Genomic DNA, 17,190 nt, shown 5'->3' with positions numbered 1-17,190 from the left:
CATAATTTGACCCCATGGTGGCCTCACCCTATCCCCTGAAATCATGGCTTGAAAAAACTAGAAAGAATCAACACTACTTGAGGATGCCTCCACACAAGTTACAGCTTTTCTGGCCAATCGGTTTTTGAGAAGAACATTTTCTTTAAAGATTTTTCGATATGTATTCCTATGTAAAATTCGACCCACCCATTGTGGCCGCACCCTACCCCTGGGATCATTGTTTGAACAAAGTGGAATCTAAACTACCTGAGGATGCTTCCAAACAAGTTACAGCTTTTCTGGCCTACTGGTTTTTGTTAAGATTTTTCTCTATGTATTCCTATGTAAAAATTTAGACCCCCATTGTGACCCCACTTAACCCCCGGAGATCGTGATTTGAAAAAAAAAATTGAATCTTCACTACCTGAAGATGATTCCACAGTTCCAGCTTTTTTGGCTAACTGGTTTTTGAAAAGAAGATTTTAATAATTTGTCTCTATACATTTGTATCTAACAATTTGATCCCCCATTAGGGCCCCACCGTACCCCCGGGGATCATGGTTTGGACAAGCTTGAATCTACACTACTTGAGGATGCTTCCACACAAGTTACAGCTTTTTTGGCCGATTGATTTTTGAGAAGATGTTTCTCTGTATATTTCACCTCAGATGAGCAAACAATTATTTATGTCTCTGCTACATGTACACGCACTTAGTATTTCCATCAGCAAAATTAATCTCCGTTTAGACTGAATATACAAGAAAATACTTACAACTAGCCAAAAACACATTGTAGCAATCAACTATTACGCAAAAACCATTCCGTATTACTATCAGAATTTGTATTTTAGTTGTTAAAGTACCGTACCTGTTAATTTGTTTTTTTTTTCTGCAAGTAACAGTCAGCTGTCTTACTTTCCGATGTCTATATTTGATTGGTACGTAAAAATTACAAAATACAGGCGATAGTTCTCCTAAGTTACAAACCGTAATTCATGAAAACGATACAAAAGTCAAAACAAGCTAAAACCATCGTAAAAGGTGAAAATGTCAACGCATTGGAATATTTAATCTCAATTTACTTCACAAAATCAGCATTAATGTATCTTGCACGTTTCAAATATTCTTTTCGCACGCAAACTGTTCCACAACAACCAAATTCATCTTTGTCAGATTGACCATTTCTTATACGTTCAAAATGGCCGCTTCTTTGATTTAAAGAGGGTTTTGAGATGTGGAATACCGAACCCGAAGTTAAACTGATTGACCCTCATTCTCTCTGTCTTATTATCATTTCAGTAAATTACTGAAATTTGAAACAAAATTAGCCCTTAATTTTTGCAATTTATATTTTTCTTCCCATAAGGATAATTTATGCTAAACTGCGTTGAATTTGATTCAGTAGTTCTTGAGAAGATTTTAAAAAATGCACCCCCCTTTTTTCTACAGTTTCAAGGTTTTCTCCGATTTGAATACAGATCGGACTTTTATTTCTGCAATTTATTTTTGGCCCCCATAAGAATGCTTTGTGTCAAATTTGGTTGAAATTGAATAAGCGGTTACAGAGAAGGAGTTCAAAATGTAAAAAGTCTACAGACGGACAGACAGACGGACGGACGGAGAGGCGGACAACGGACAAAATGTGATCAGAATAGCTCACTTGATCTTTCAGCTCAGGTGAGCTAAAAAACTGATACCAATTCTCTCTTATGAAATATTGTACAACTTACAAAACTCAGTTTTAGAAAATATATCTATTTTGTTAGATTGATGGGAGTTCTACTTTTGAGACACTTAATGTCAGACACATTTTCCTTTTTATTACTTAACTCACATGTTTTATAAGAAACAAGAAGCCCAGGGGCCACATCGCTCACCTGAGCAACATTTGCTTTAATTCTGATCCAATTAGCATTACAGTATCAAAATATCTTGACAACTGAGTACAGTAGATCTTGCTAAAAAAAATTGAAAATCTGCCAATTTTAATCCACCTCTTATTTTTTGGTAAATACCAAGCCCCTTTTGTTGTTGTACCTGTAAGAAGATTTTTCTCTATTCCTATATACCCCCCCCCTTCTATTTCGTGGCCCCACTTTTCTCTAGGGAATCATGGTTTCATCAAACTTAAATCTGCATAACCTGTGCTTTCACACTAAGTACCGAGTTTTGGACCGAAAACTTTCCCAGAATATTTTTTAAAGATTTTCTCTATATATTCTTATGTAATAATTCAAACCGCCATCACGGTCCTGCCCTACCACTAGGGACTGTGATTTTGCAAACTTGAATTTATACTACCTAATGATGCATTTACACAAGTTTAAGCTTTTCTGGCCAAAAAGTCTCTAAACGAAGATTTTTAAAGATTTTCTCTATATATTCCTAAGTAAAAATATATCCCCCATTGGGGCACCGCCCTACCCCCAGGGACCATGATTTGAACAATCTAGAATCTACATTATCTGAGGATGGTTACACACCAATTTGAGCTTTCTTGGCCAAATAGTTTTTAAAAGAATTTTTTTAAAAATGTTCTCTATAATTCCTAGGTTAAACTTGATTCCCCAATTGTGGCCCCGCCCTACCCCCGGTAACCATGATTTGAACAAACTTGAATCTACACTACCTGAGGATGCTTCCACTCAAATTTGAGCTTTCCTGGCCTAATAGTTTATGAGAAGAAGATTTTTAAAGATTTTCTCAATATATTCCTATGTTAAACTTGATCCCCCAATTGTGGCCCCGCCCTACCCCCGGTAACCATGATTGAACAAACTTGAATCTATATTATCTGAGGATGCTTCCATTTTAATTTGAGCTTTTCTGGCCTGATAGTTTTTGAGAAGAAGATTTTTAAAGATTTTCTCTGTAAAACTAAATCCACCAATTGTGGCCCCATCCTACCCCCGGGAATCATTATTTGAACAAACTTGAATCTACATTATCTGAGGATGCTTCCACTCAAATTTGAGCTTTCCTGGCTTAATGGTTTTTGAGAAGAAGATTTTTAAAGATTTTCTCTATATATTCCTATGTAAAACTTGATCTCATCTTGTGGCCCCTCCCTTCCCCCGGGGACCATGATTTGAACAACCTTGAATCTACACTGCCTGATGATGCCTCCACACAAGTTTAAGCTTTTCAGGCCGAATTGTTTTTGAGTAGAAGATTTTTGAAAAATACCAACAAAGGACTATATATGGTTTGAGCCTAAAATGGCCCCCTAAAATGAACATTGTCATTTTACTGTAATCTTTGTTTTATTTGTACAAATATACTTTAGAAGTTTTTTCATAATTTTCATTTTGATTTTAGTGTCCACAATTTAAAAATATGACATCATAAAGTTTACCTTTTCCCGCCATTTTCGCATTTTTTGGCATAAAACGGCTTGTTTTGAGGCAGTTTTTCTTAAAGGAAACATTGAGCGACTACTTGAACAAACAAAATATTTTCACCAAAGATGTATCTTTCCAATACTTATAAGTGACAAAAAGTTCGTTCTTGTTCAAAGAGTCGCTCTATATTTCCCATTAGAAAAAAAGATAAGAAAAATGTCAATTTCTGGTTGATTTTGATTAAATTAAGAAAAAAGCGTCACTTCTGACGTCATATACTGCCAGTGAGTGCATTTAAATCAAATAAATAGGTGAAAAACATATTTCATGTCAACTCTTTTATAAAATAACACAACAAATTAATGTACCTGAATCATTTTAAAAATAGCGAGTTTTGGGGGCCAAATTTGACTAATATCATATATAGTTCTTTACAAAAATTCTCAATTATCTCCCCTTTAAAGAGGGCGTGGCACTTCATTTGAACAAACTTGAATCCCCTTCACCTAGTGGTGCTTTGTGCTAAATTTAGTTGAAATCTGCCCAGTGGTTCTTGAGAAGAAGATGAAAATGTGAAAAGTTTACAACAACGACGACAACAACGACGACGACAACGACAGACAACGGACAAATTGTGATCAGAAAAGCTCAGGTGAGCTAAAAAGCTACAGACTAAAGTAAGTAGTGATTGTGAACTTAACATTGTTAGAATGATTTAAAATGACTACTTGGTATATGTTCATAATTAATGTTCACATGAAATTATGCCATACTATTCTTCCTATTAAAAAAGGCCTTCTCCGGACCAACAAAGTGCATTAAGCGGCCCTCATATTTGTGGTGCTAAATAAATTGACACCCCCCCCCCCTCCCCATTGATGAAAACCAGCCAAACTCCTTGCATATACCGGTACCGGACTTTAGCTGGTTAGACTGGGAAGAAGTAGATCAAGTGTCTTGTGACACACCGACAAAAGCAACAGCCACAGCAGGGCCTGAACAAGCTACCTTTGGAAACTAGCCTAACGATTATGTTTACTATGCCATGCGCTCCTCTAAAACTTCTTCTTGCTTTGGTAGCTCTAACGTTACACAAACATTTCTTTTAATTCTTTTGTTTAAACGCTGCTCCATCTCAATTTGCGTAACACATAATTAAATACCATTTGGTTTCAAGCATCTATTTAATTATGTTCTTTCTTTCGATTTTCACTAGCCATTTTGCATTGAGTGACTTAATATTGAGTCCTTGAATTTAGATCATAACGTTAACATAATTCACATAGTTTTACATTATGAATCTACACACGTTTAATATCAAGTCTACAAAAAATAAAAAAAAATAGTGTTTACCCCCGTTATTGAAATGGGACTAATAATTGTTTAAAGTTTTCTCACTCAAGACACCTATCACTCATTTGATTCAAATACACGTTACAATTTATTAACATCTCGAATATTAATTTTTAATAGGCAGCCAAAATTTGAGTGTCATTTGACGAGTTATAAGCGAGTTACAGAGCTTACAATTCTTCGCTATGTAAACAAAGCGTTTGTTTACATTTTGAATTTTGAAGTGAACATTTCAGTTTCATGCCTAAAATGAATGTGTTAATCGTTAGGAACTGTTAACTTATGCTTAAAATGAATAATAATATATACAAACCAGCTTTAAAAGATTTTTAATGATATATTGAACCTATGTGAACAAAAACAGGGCACGAGCCTTGTTTACATGACTAAGAATTGTAAGCCCTGTATCTTGCTTAAAACTCAACGACTGGCCCCCAAATTTCATTTGATCATTAGAAATACATTCTTAAAGCATTGCAATTAATAAAAATAGAAAAATAAAATTTGTCCAAAATCTTGACCATGCTCCTTTAAAAGAAAGACAATTGTAGGTTAGAATCCATTACTTTCCTAAAGGGGTATACCCATACCACCCATTCCATGCAATGATGTATTTTTCCCCGGGGGTAGGGTGGGGGTATGCTAAAGAGCTAGGCACCCGAAGCTCATAATCGGTCCTTTAAAATAGCAAGAATAAAACAATAGTTTTGATGAAATATTGTTTGCATGCTTTAAATATAGCCTAAGTATTGTAGCTAAATGATATAAGATATCTTAAGAGTCCGCGCGGATATATTGCATATCATAAGGTCGATATTTCCTTAGATACAATAATTTCCTAATATTTATCAGATTATTCTGATATATTTCTCAACTTTTTTGTAAAGCACATGCTTGCAGCATTTTTATGAGGTTATCAATCTAATTATATTAAATAATGAATATATGCTTGTATTGTTATCGTTGTTTAAAGGAATATGAGCTGCATTTTTCATGTTGATTTTTTTTTTACTAAAATGTTTTTTTCTACTCAAATGACAAAAATATCATGGTTTTTAAATTTCTGTTAGCCATATTTTTGTGGGAAAGGCCGTTAAGAAGCCTTTTTTGGAGCAAAAGTGAATTATTGTCGTCCTGTACAAAAATTGATTTGCTATATATTCCTTAGAAGAGAAATATTTCCTTTGACAAAAATTAATCATTTTTTCAAACCTTATCATAAAAGTTTAAGTTATATACAGACTTATCATACTAGCAGGTTTTTGCAGCAAAATAAAATTCTGAAAAATACAGCTCATATTGCTTTAAGAAAATTACTACATTTATTCTTACCGGTAATAATATTTAGGATTTTAAAAGAAATGAAAATATATATTTTAAATAAATTTAGAATATTTAGAATTTTTATGCAAAATGCAATTTATGTTTGTATTTTATTAATCTAAACAATTTATATAAGATAGGAAATTATCATATAACATGAATTTATTTTTTGAAAATACGGAATCTTTACATTGCTGCATTAATTTTGTTTTTTAAACGAGTATTATTCGCATGTAATCTTAGTTTAGCGTCACAAAATGCAATACTCTCAATGAATTCCTATTAAATAGTGTCAAATAAAAGTGTTCTGCTGCGATGCACAAAAGTCAATTTTAACATTAATTTGGTCAATTTTAATCTAAAACATTCCGGTTTCAACCGCTTTCACCTCTTGGTTAAAAGAATCTAACAATTCTGTTGCAGATCCCTCGATGATTTTTATCCTCTCTGCCAAAACATCAAGGCCTTTCATGTTTGATAAAATCTGTTTACATGACTTGTTTAGCTGATTGATCATCACTTTTAGGGATTGCATTCTTCTATTTACCAAGTCTTCCGTTACTTTATCCAGCAACTTATAAATGACTCTACCTTGGTTTGATTCAAGTTCTTTACGGATAAAATCTTTGACGGTCCTAAGACATCTGTCATATTCTTCATTTATGAGCTTTTCTTTTCGTTTATCTCGACCAAGACGTTTAACAACTGGGAAAATAATTGGGCTTGCAGCAATAGTTAAACCAACACCAGTAGCAAGTAAGGGTAACCACAGGGGTGATGTTGCAAGAACAATCCCAACAACAGATGCTTTTGATATTTCTGGATCATCATTATAAAGTGAAAGCCTGGTCTTACAAGTATGTTCAGTCCATACAATTTCCATACCAGAGAGGTCGGATGATACCTTTTGGTAAAATGAGGCTATTTCATCTTTTATTTTTCTAAATTTTTGCAATACACCTTTAGATTGCAAGTATTCTGAAAGGTACATCGAGACTCTTTCTTGGACTTTTTCTGTAAAGATAAGTGGTTTCCAATCAACATTCGATATAGGTTTGTGACCTGGTGGATTGAGAACTCTTTGTTTACCCACTTCTGTTACCATGTATTCATAACATGCCAATGCTGTATCTGCTATAGTCGTTTTGGTTTTTCCACAAAAGATTTGGTTAAACTAAAAATAAATATCAGATTCATTACTTCAATATATATTATGTTAAAGGGTTTTAAATGAACTAGATTACTTAAATTTGTGATATATTTATATGTCGCAATTTGAATTAGATGTTTGAAATTATTCCCTAACAATGATTCTGGTAAAAACTTAAATTCAATGTTATTAAAATTATGATTTGTTATGTTGATATAAGACTGTAGCAAGATAAAATAAAAAATCAAGATGAAAAAAAAATTCATTAGAACCATTGTATTTTTAAAAAAAACTACAGATGTGTTTTCACTTCCTTCAAACCTTGTATAATTTCAATATTCTGGTAAAACGTTACTTATAAGGTACAAGTAATCTTTGCGCACGAGTAAACTATTGGCTTGACCGTCAGACACATACGTAACATTTTCAGGTTTATTTTTTTTTTCAAATTGTGGACAGTTAAAACAAAAATTTGAGATTATCGACCGTACATACCCCTGCACATTCATCAGTCAGCTTTTTTATCTTTTGTTCGTGAGCTTCAACCCATTCTTGTTGGTCTTTTTCGCTTATCTGTCCGAATTCAAGCCTTGCATCCAAACTCTTGGATATATTGGTCAGAAAGTCTTTTAAAAACCTGGATTTATAATTGTTTAATGGTTATGTCTTATCAACAGATGCACAATCACTTATTTACTTATTACGAAAATATAACGTTACAACTATTCAGGACATACCTTAAATGTTGAAGTATTCTGATGTGTTCTGCTTTTTTTGCAGTTGATTCCAGAGCTTTCATGAATTTGTTAAACTGTTTAGAGGATTCATTGTTTTTTTCGGGGGAAACCTTGAATTAGAATAATAAAAGAGAATGTTAGGTATATTTTGTTTTCAAACTGTATCTTCTACTTCAAAACTTATGTATTAAAAAGAGAGATGTATTGAGTTGTTTTGTTCATGTTTTGTTTAATTAAAAAATATTATAATATCAATTAGTTATATTTAGAGTACGAGTTTCCTATTTTATCAGAGATACAGGGCGTGGCTTAAGGCGAGAGCGACAGCTCGGGCCGGGCCCGCCCTGTATCTCTGATAAAATAGGAAACGAGTATTCTAAATGACTTGTAACTCGATCCCAAATATAAGTAAAACGGTTATAACACTCTCCCTAATAAAATGGCCAATCATAAATTATCATTCCACAGATCACGCAACCAAATGACCAATCAGATATGTTTTTTTTAGCTGATCATGCTATCAGACTTTAATTTTGACATAATGCGCCGAAACTTTGAAGAGGATGGACGGAGAATTTGATCTAAAGTTTTTGATTTGCTCGCCGAACTGGCGCCGATTTACGAATTTCTGGTCAACGAAATATATGACATTACCCTATTGCAAGTATGCAAGACGTTAGAATGTGAAAACGCCGCATTTGAGGGACTGTTGGGCCTATCCTTAACTCCTGACTCGGCAGGCTGAGGAGCAATGGACGTAGATTGTAAGGACAGCGCATTTACACCAAGCGACAGTCGTTTTGGTCAACCTGTGAGTGATGATGAAATCTTTAAACTTATTAAAGATCAAGAAAACATGAATACGAAAAACAACCCGAAGTAGGCCATGAATCTCTTTGAAAAATGGCGGGCCAACCGGCGGGAAAATATTCCCGATTTTAAGCTGATGACCACTGAGCAGATGAGTTTTTGGCTTGGAAGGTTCGTAATGGAGGTGCGGAAGCGCGATGGAACAGAATATCCGCCAATATCTATCTACCTCATACTGTGCGGACTTTTGCGATCTTTGTAAGACAATGGTGTCTATGATAAGAATTTCCATGACGAAAATAACGGAGAATTTACTGATTTCCGGAAATCGGTTGATGCAAGAATGAAATCGTTAATTGACAAAGGATTCGGGTGTAGTTTAAAACAAGCGGACCCTATTCTGCCTAAAGACGAAGAGACTTTGTGGTAAAAGCACGTGTTTGGAAAGGAAAGTGCTGAACAGTTGCGACACACCGTTTTTTTATGCATGCAACGTCTTTGGACTAAGAGGATACGACGAACACCACGACTTGCAGTGTGAGCAGTTCAGGATCGGGGAGGACAGCGCTGGGCGATTTATTCAGTTCACGGGAAGGGCCACAAAGACCTACAAAGGTAGCCTAGGGCATCTGAATGTGCAATCAAAGAACCTGAGACATCATTCATCGCCAGGTAAGCCAATAAATGCACTTTTGAATGGTGATAAAATAACATATTTAGAGCATGCGCGAATCTATTTTTTTATAATATTATAATTTTATAAATTTTTATTATAAAACTACCATTAATATGCATCGCTCACCAATCCTCCCACCCCCGGCAAACTTGAATAACCGTTGGACCTTCTTGGAATTGTTTTTAATCCGCGCATATAAAGCTTTATAGTTAACCGAAAATAACATTTTTAGAGTTTACAGTTGATCAAATCATGTTTATTTTTTAATTGAAGGGGACCGGTGCTTGGTTGATTACTTCGAGCTGTATCTGGGATCATTAGGAAATACATGTGCGTTTTATATACGACCATTGCCTCCTACAGATGAAGAGCAGCTTCGCTTTGGACAGCCCGTGGTTGGAGTAAATAAACTGAAGTCGTTCATGAAAACCATAACTCAAAAGGGTGGATTAAAAGGAAACTTCACTAATCATAGTGGAAAACCTACATTTGCTACTCAGTTGTACATGAATGGAGTATCTGAGCAGGAAATCATGCGACGCACTGGTCATAAGTGCGAGAAAAGTGTAAGAAAGTACAAGAGAAGCAGTGAACAAATCGAAATAGATGTGTCAAAGATCCATGATCCCCCTATGAACGAACAAGCGTGCGAGACCGATCCCCCGAGAAAGAAAATTAAATCTGAAAATATTCCATGTGAAACATTTTGCAGGATATTACAAATTCAAACAAAGCCGTGTTTGCCAATTGCAACTTCAATTTCAGCATTGGAAATTAGATAAAAAAAATTCCATGAAATGGTTTTTTTTTCAGGATTTTGGTTTTTGCCAAACAGCAACTTTGAAGTTTGATCAATTTACATGTATTCATGTTTTGTTTTTTCTTATGGTTGGCAGCAATCCAGAGTACCGGTGTTTTATCAGTGATGTTTCTCAGATACAGAACACTTTTGCCTCATTTGCATAAGACACGCCCATCAAAAGTGTTCTGTATCACAGATACAACACAAATTCTATAGTAAAAGTTCGAGTCGTGTCACAATTATTATTATTCATTGATAGAATTAATGTAATAAAAATGCACTATGCACACTGAATATATATAACACTATTTTATACATCGTATCATGAATTTTCAAATTGATTTTATAATTTAAACTTACGTCTTTCAGGTTCATTTTGTATATATTTTCCTCTTTCACAGATGGCCAGTTATGTTTTATGTTCTCCTTTAGAACTTCCCATGTTTTAGTTACGTCATCGTCTTCGCTGCTATTTCCGTCACTTCCCTCAGCATTTTGTTCGATTGTATCCCACTTATTTGTTATGAATATTACCTCATGAGGATCAAAGCATGGCATTTCGTTGTCAATTTGCAGAAGAACTATTGATTTAAGTATCTCCGGAAGCTACAAGTATAGATTCTAACACAATAATTAACACATTACAAAAACAGTCTCATGATAGGGCCTACAACATTTTACAAGCTTAGAGCCACAGAATTTATCATAAACTGATTATACATATTGGAAAAAATAGGGTTTCACATGCGATATTTGCGGATAGATGGATCAAAAACATCCTTATTGAATCTAATCTCTTGATTTTCTTTTCTTAATATGCACATGCCCCTATTAACTAAACTTTAATGTTTTAACTCTGTAATGACATATAGAACGGGCTATATACTTACCCTATCGTTTTGCATTCCACCAGCACTCCCCACGTTGATCACAAAGACAAACGCAACTGCATTTGGTAGATAGTCTATGAGTTTTTGAGTAACTTCCCCTGAACCCCCGATCCCCGGTGTGTCCACAAGAATTGTGTTACCCTGGTGTCATAAAATGTTTTAGTGAAACTTTTACAAACACAATTTGCCATACATTTATCTCAATTGATATTTCCTAATCTTTGATTTATTACTTAAGCATCTCAAATATTTGCAAGTAATATTGTTTTATTCGCTTGACCTGGTATTGAGATTGTAGTATAACACACGTGAATTATAACTTTGCATTTTAACTATCGATCGACAGTAAGTTTTGTATTCATTACTAATGTCAAACATAAAAAACGTGGTCAAAAATTAAATTAAAAAAGTACAAAAAGTGAAAAAATTCACTTAAAGAATCAGAATGAAAATTGTACTAGTTTTTAAGATTTCTAATAATACAGTGTATATCTTTATATTTATAAACTAATTAAGAGTTTGGAAGCAATACATTGGATCAGCCCGATGTAATTGATAAACGACCTCGCAAAAATCCATACAGAAGTTAAAGTGATTGGGCTCATACGAACATTATGGTATTGTAATGAAACTTTGATAAGCATGATTTGCGTTACCTTCAGAAGAGGAATAGGAAGCCCTATCTGTACACTCCGAATTTGGGCGCTTCTTTGCGACGCAGTCCTGTCTGTCATATTTTTTAGATAATCTCTTAATACCTTAACTCCATCTTTACTTGTAAGATCACATTCGTTTGTTAAATCGGTTTCTTTTATCGCTCCTGTATCACTTTCGGTGGTGATTTCGACTCTATTTGAATTTCTTAGTTTTACTATAGTTGAAGTGGTTTCCAGATTTCTGCCTTTGAATATTCTCATATCAAGTATTCTGTTGATCAACGTTGATTTGCCAGCGCTTGTTTCTCCTAAAATGTATTTAAACAGCGAGTAAGTTCCAGAATTAAATTAGTTTACTTTTAACTTATGACATAATCATCTTCAATGCGCAGAATCTTTTAACAACGGGACTTCCTCGGCTCTGAGTACTTTGTTAATACAGCTACATAACACAATGTTTGTTGCTATCGCAGAAATTTACTCTCACAATTGCATTTATGCACTTATTTGTTGTTTGGATAGGAAACTGAACTTTTTAAAGTACAAGGATATAACGAAGAATGTGTACTGTGTTGTATTTTCTTCTTCGTTTACTCTGATCTTTCGTTGCAGTTATATAGCGACAAGTTAGCAAGTCTGCCTCTTATTTCATTTTTGTAAAGAGGGTCTTTTAGGCAAGCATGTCTGTGTTTTTGATCACTTCATTGTTTAATTTTAACAAGTATATGTTCTTAATGAATGGACAAAACTGCTACCTGTGGAAGTTTACAAGTTTGCAATTTGTCTTCGATACAGTTCAGATGTATGTAATAACTTTGGTTTGCATTCGGATTTCTTTATGTTGCTTTCAGTTTCCCTGAGTATAAACAGGCAAATGAAATATAATGTTAACTTTATGTATACAAGAACATCTTTGCAGTTGTTTTGTTAATTATGAAGACTTCGTAGTGTATGCAAAAGTACATAATGTGTTAATTTCATCAATTGCATTTGTTTCTTTCTGCTATTCACAGTTCAGTTTATATTAAAAATTGCTTGATGGCGTACAAGCTCGCACTTAAAATTATGTCAAGGATAAATGCAAGAATGCTAATAAAATTTCTGTACCGATTTATTTAAAAAAAAAAACAACACATACCTGCAACTACAATTCCGTGATCAGATTTTTCCATATCTTTGATTCTTTTTTCAAGAACTGTAAGATAATTTGGGTTGGAATGCTCGAGTTCAAAACGAAGATCTTCTGAGTATTCCTTACTTTTGAGGACGTTTTCTAGCTCTCGGTACATTGATATAACTTTTTCTTTTACACATTGCATCTCTTCTAAAGTCAAACATCTTCATAAAAAAATAAATGGATATTACTTTTCAAATATTTTTGAAAACCGAATATTAAATAATATCTACAAACAAATGGATTTTAATTTTGTATCTTATATGTTTGAATAACAATATGACCTTAGAATAAATATTTAAATCAGCACTGCTAAAAGCTTAGTTTGTCCTTCGACAGTTTGTCCAAATGAAATCAAAATCTTAAGAATTTTAAAAAATTCCAAATTAAATATACGTTTTGATATCCAATAAATCATTTTTTTTTTAAATGTTCTATCTCTAATGTATAAGATACCTAGTGACATGTATCGTTTACTTGAGAACGTAATTTTCCATGAATTTAAAATAAATATCTGTAATATCTGTAAAATATCTTTTGTGAAAACGATCGATGTATTATTAACACCAAGACATCATAGGTTCAACTTTTACAAATGATATCTTCAAACATAAAATAGCATAAACTTGATGTATTATAAACAAAGTAACAATTGATACCCCTTGCTAAGAAAAAACCCAAACTCAAGTTATGTTTTTGATGATAGAAATTGACGGATCCTATCTATTTAGCAGTTTCGTTTCTTTTAACAACAACTGCTTTATTTCTTTTAAATTGTTAATGTTAAGATGGCACGGGACAGTTTCTTCCGATTCCGCGTGGAAGACCTAACTATTGTCTTTAAGATTTCTTCTTATCTTTTTTCTACACAATTTTAATCCTTTATATCTTGCTCGTTGACAGTTCACCGATTTCTTGAAATTTTCAGGACTGATTATATGCCGCGCGATTTTGTCGTTTAATATTTTACTTGAGAAAAAATCCTCATCTGGTTTTGAATAATTCCCCTTTTAGTAAAATTGGAGGACTCTTTTTGTCGGATTGATTTTAATAAAACGATGACTGGCAGAGTCTCAAAGATGGGCTGGTTAATAGCTGATGAATTGGAATGGTGCAAGACATATTTCATTTGTAATTTGAGAAAGTAAAAGGAGTGGTATAAGTGTTGAAAGAAAGGTAAGAAAAAAAAATAAAAAAAAATAATGTATTTTTCGTTTCAGTTTTCTACCTGATAATCGTTTGTTATATGATGTATTTTAAAAGTTGTGGGTTTTACCAAGAACTTTCATTCGGTATACAGAAAAAGGGACTGGCCACTATAATTAGGGAGTTAGATATTTTAAAAGTTTTTTGTCAATAACTTGAAAAAAAATAAAAAAATTTGTCATGCATGATGTAGAGAAGTTGATGCCAATTCATTCCGTAGTATTTAATTAAATTTATTTATTGTAATTTATAGTCGGTATTTGCAAAAAAAAAATTGTTGTCAGTTAAGTCCATTTTTGTGTGAATATGCATGTTAAGATATTATAAAAGGGCTTTTTGTAATGCACTAACTGATAGATGCAGCGTGTAAAGATGATTCTATATTAAATTTCCGAATGTTTATATTTATATGTACATTTTCATTTCATTAAGATGAACCGCCTTGACCTTATTTTGTCGTTTGTTTTAAAACTCTGCCCCTTTCTATATTTAGATGCATTACGAGGCTCAGTTAACCGATCGAAAACAGAGCCGCTAGCTGTATGTATTCAGGCCATCGACCAGACAATAGTGCAAGTTTTTCTAAAGCGTTTAACGCCCCATTTTTTATTGTAACGAAAACATCTTGAATTGTGCATGGTAATTATTTAAAATCAACTTTCCTACAATACACGGCCGTTTTATAAAGCAGATGTGTATTACTGACATGACAAATGTAAGCGATCAATTTATATTTACAATATGTGTACATGTGTTGAGTATCGCTAGGAACAGGAAAACTGTGCAGCCATGTACATGTAACCCCTACCCCCCCCCCCCCCATTTATACACAACAAAGGTTGGGGATTAGGATAAATTAGATATTATGATTTCGAAATGGTTTTAAGAAGTACTTTTATCATATGTGTTTTTGATCTGATTAATCTTGATCTGAAAAAATGTACATGTACTTTCCTAATTAATGCATTTTCCTCTACAACAAGTCATGTCGAGAGGGGATGCTCCGCTTTCCGGTGCCCTTGTTTATAAATGTATTCGCTATCTTCCGAAGAAAAAATGAATGAAAAAAAAGTTGTTCAATGTTCATCAAAACACTGTAGCCCTAGCAATCGAAAATAATTAAGAAACTGTATATTGATAGACTGACACTTTAACAAACATTCAATAAAATGAAGACTCAATGACTGCATTCTTTACCATCTTCCGTTTTGGGTATTTTGAATCACGCTTGTACGCTATCGATATGTTTACATATATATAAATAACCATGTAAATAGACACTATAATACTAATACTATACCGTGGTCAGGTATCATTACAATACAAAATATGACGCAGCTACGACGGAAGACCTAATCGCTGCTTGCAACGAGTGCATATCTAGTTTTAGACAAATCATTGTAGCATTAAGATGAGTGTCTCTCGAACTCTGTAAATAGAATTTCCTCAGTTCCCATTCAGCACAAATGCCTTTAATTCACTCTTCATAAAGCCAATTACCAATTTCTAAAGAAACTTACTAGTCAAAACATGTAGATCTCTATACATACTTGTTTTTTTTAATGAGATTTTAAACCATTCATATTTTGCTAATTCTGGTGTAGAGTATTCAATGTCCAATCCGCCTACTTTTTGAGTTTTATATCTTCCCTATCTTTAAATCGCATCCCTTCTGATTTTATTTTTGTGTTTATTACTTGATATGAGTAGGGAATGAGAACAGCTAAACCGTAAACTATTGCTTCAAAAGTTTAATTAAAAAAACCAACTTGATTGTGGTTTTTATAAACTTTAATAGTTTATTAACAAGCTTTTGCTTTGCTTTGTTTTGTATTTTTTTTAATATGAGCAATGAACAAAATTGTTCATGATACAATGTTATTAGCAGTCGTTTAGAAAAAAAAAACCCAGAGATATATGCATGATATTCAAACAGTTTTAAATTCTACCAATACAATATATAAAATCAACCAAAAAAAAGTTTGATAACACTACATTCTATGCATGTTTTTACATATGCGTAAGTTGATATCTGTAAATGTTTTGTACAGTTTATAAAAAATACTTTAAAAGATACACTTTTCTTTGATGTTTTCATTAATCGAAACAAAAAAAGGCAACACGTTATAGATTTTGAAAAATAATATATATGATCGAGTCATACCTTGTTGCCATTGCATACGCCCCCAAAATGCAAGTTATCAACGGCAAGCAAGTATAAATAAGAAGTCGTGGTCACATGACGTGTCATCGCTTATCTCAGATATCTTAATTGTTGATGGTAGCCAACGGAAGCAACACTAGAAATTAAAATTCCAAATCAAATTTATTATATGTGGCCCTTTTCCTTTTCGCTGAAACTTTTTAACTATCGTCAGTTATTTACGAATTAAGTTTATTGTTGAGATTTTGAAAATATGTTAATTGTTTTAATTTTGTTTTGAAAATTTACTCTACCTTAGATACATTTAATAAAATCGAGGAGGGATGTGGTAAGTTTATTTATTTATTCTTTTTGGCATTTTAGTTTTTATATAAAACTTCAACATTACTTTTAATACTGCCCTAAAAAAGTTTTCTTTATGTAAATTTTATCATTTGGCCTGTTTTAAAAAAAAATGATGCTTCGTCTATGGTGTATGCACATTTCATTTAAAAACGTCAGTCAGCTTGACCTAGCGGAAGATTGTATTTGCTGACATGGTCGTTTTTACGACTATCGAGCATTAAAAAAAATGACTTTCATAGAGATTGTTGGCTATCGTGTTTTAATATCTTGTTTGTCAGTAGCTTGCTTCGATTTAGAAATTGACAACTAGGTATTACATGCCCTCGCGTCAAATCAACTGAGATAAAAAATCCATATATATGGTGATGAAGGTATATTGCTATAAAAGTATAGATAGTTGACGATTTTAAAATTTAAAACATCACCAAAACAGAATACTTTGCATTTGTAATATGACTCGTTTCCAGCATTAAACTTAAAAAGAAAACAAAGTTTACTGTGAATAGTTCGATGTCCTTCGTTAGTCTAGAATAAACATTATATAAACATGTATCTGTCTTCCCACGGTGAATAACTGTATCACAG

General features: G+C 33.2%; 1 protein-coding gene across 1 annotated transcript; it reads right to left on the bottom strand.

The window, feature by feature from the left end:
- Window positions 1–6,016: 6,016 nt before the first annotated feature.
- Window positions 6,017–16,479, bottom strand: LOC128172981 (uncharacterized). The gene is made up of 8 exons (XM_052838726.1): window positions 16,261–16,479; window positions 12,855–13,054; window positions 11,717–12,024; window positions 11,061–11,201; window positions 10,531–10,776; window positions 7,883–7,992; window positions 7,641–7,782; window positions 6,017–7,169 (listed from the first exon to the last, which is right to left on the bottom strand). The coding sequence occupies exons 1-8, from the start codon at window positions 16,269–16,271 to the stop codon at window positions 6,354–6,356; spliced, it is 1,974 nt and encodes a 657-aa protein (XP_052694686.1). The 5' UTR covers window positions 16,272–16,479; the 3' UTR covers window positions 6,017–6,353.
- Window positions 16,480–17,190: the final 711 nt, after the last annotated feature.

The sequence above is a fragment of the Crassostrea angulata genome, chromosome 2 (genome assembly GCF_025612915.1).
Source record: "Crassostrea angulata isolate pt1a10 chromosome 2, ASM2561291v2, whole genome shotgun sequence".
Taxonomy (NCBI): Eukaryota; Metazoa; Mollusca; class Bivalvia; order Ostreida; family Ostreidae; genus Magallana; species Magallana angulata.
The sequence above is the reverse complement of the archived record's forward strand: the minus strand, read 5'-3'. Positions and strand labels throughout refer to the sequence as shown.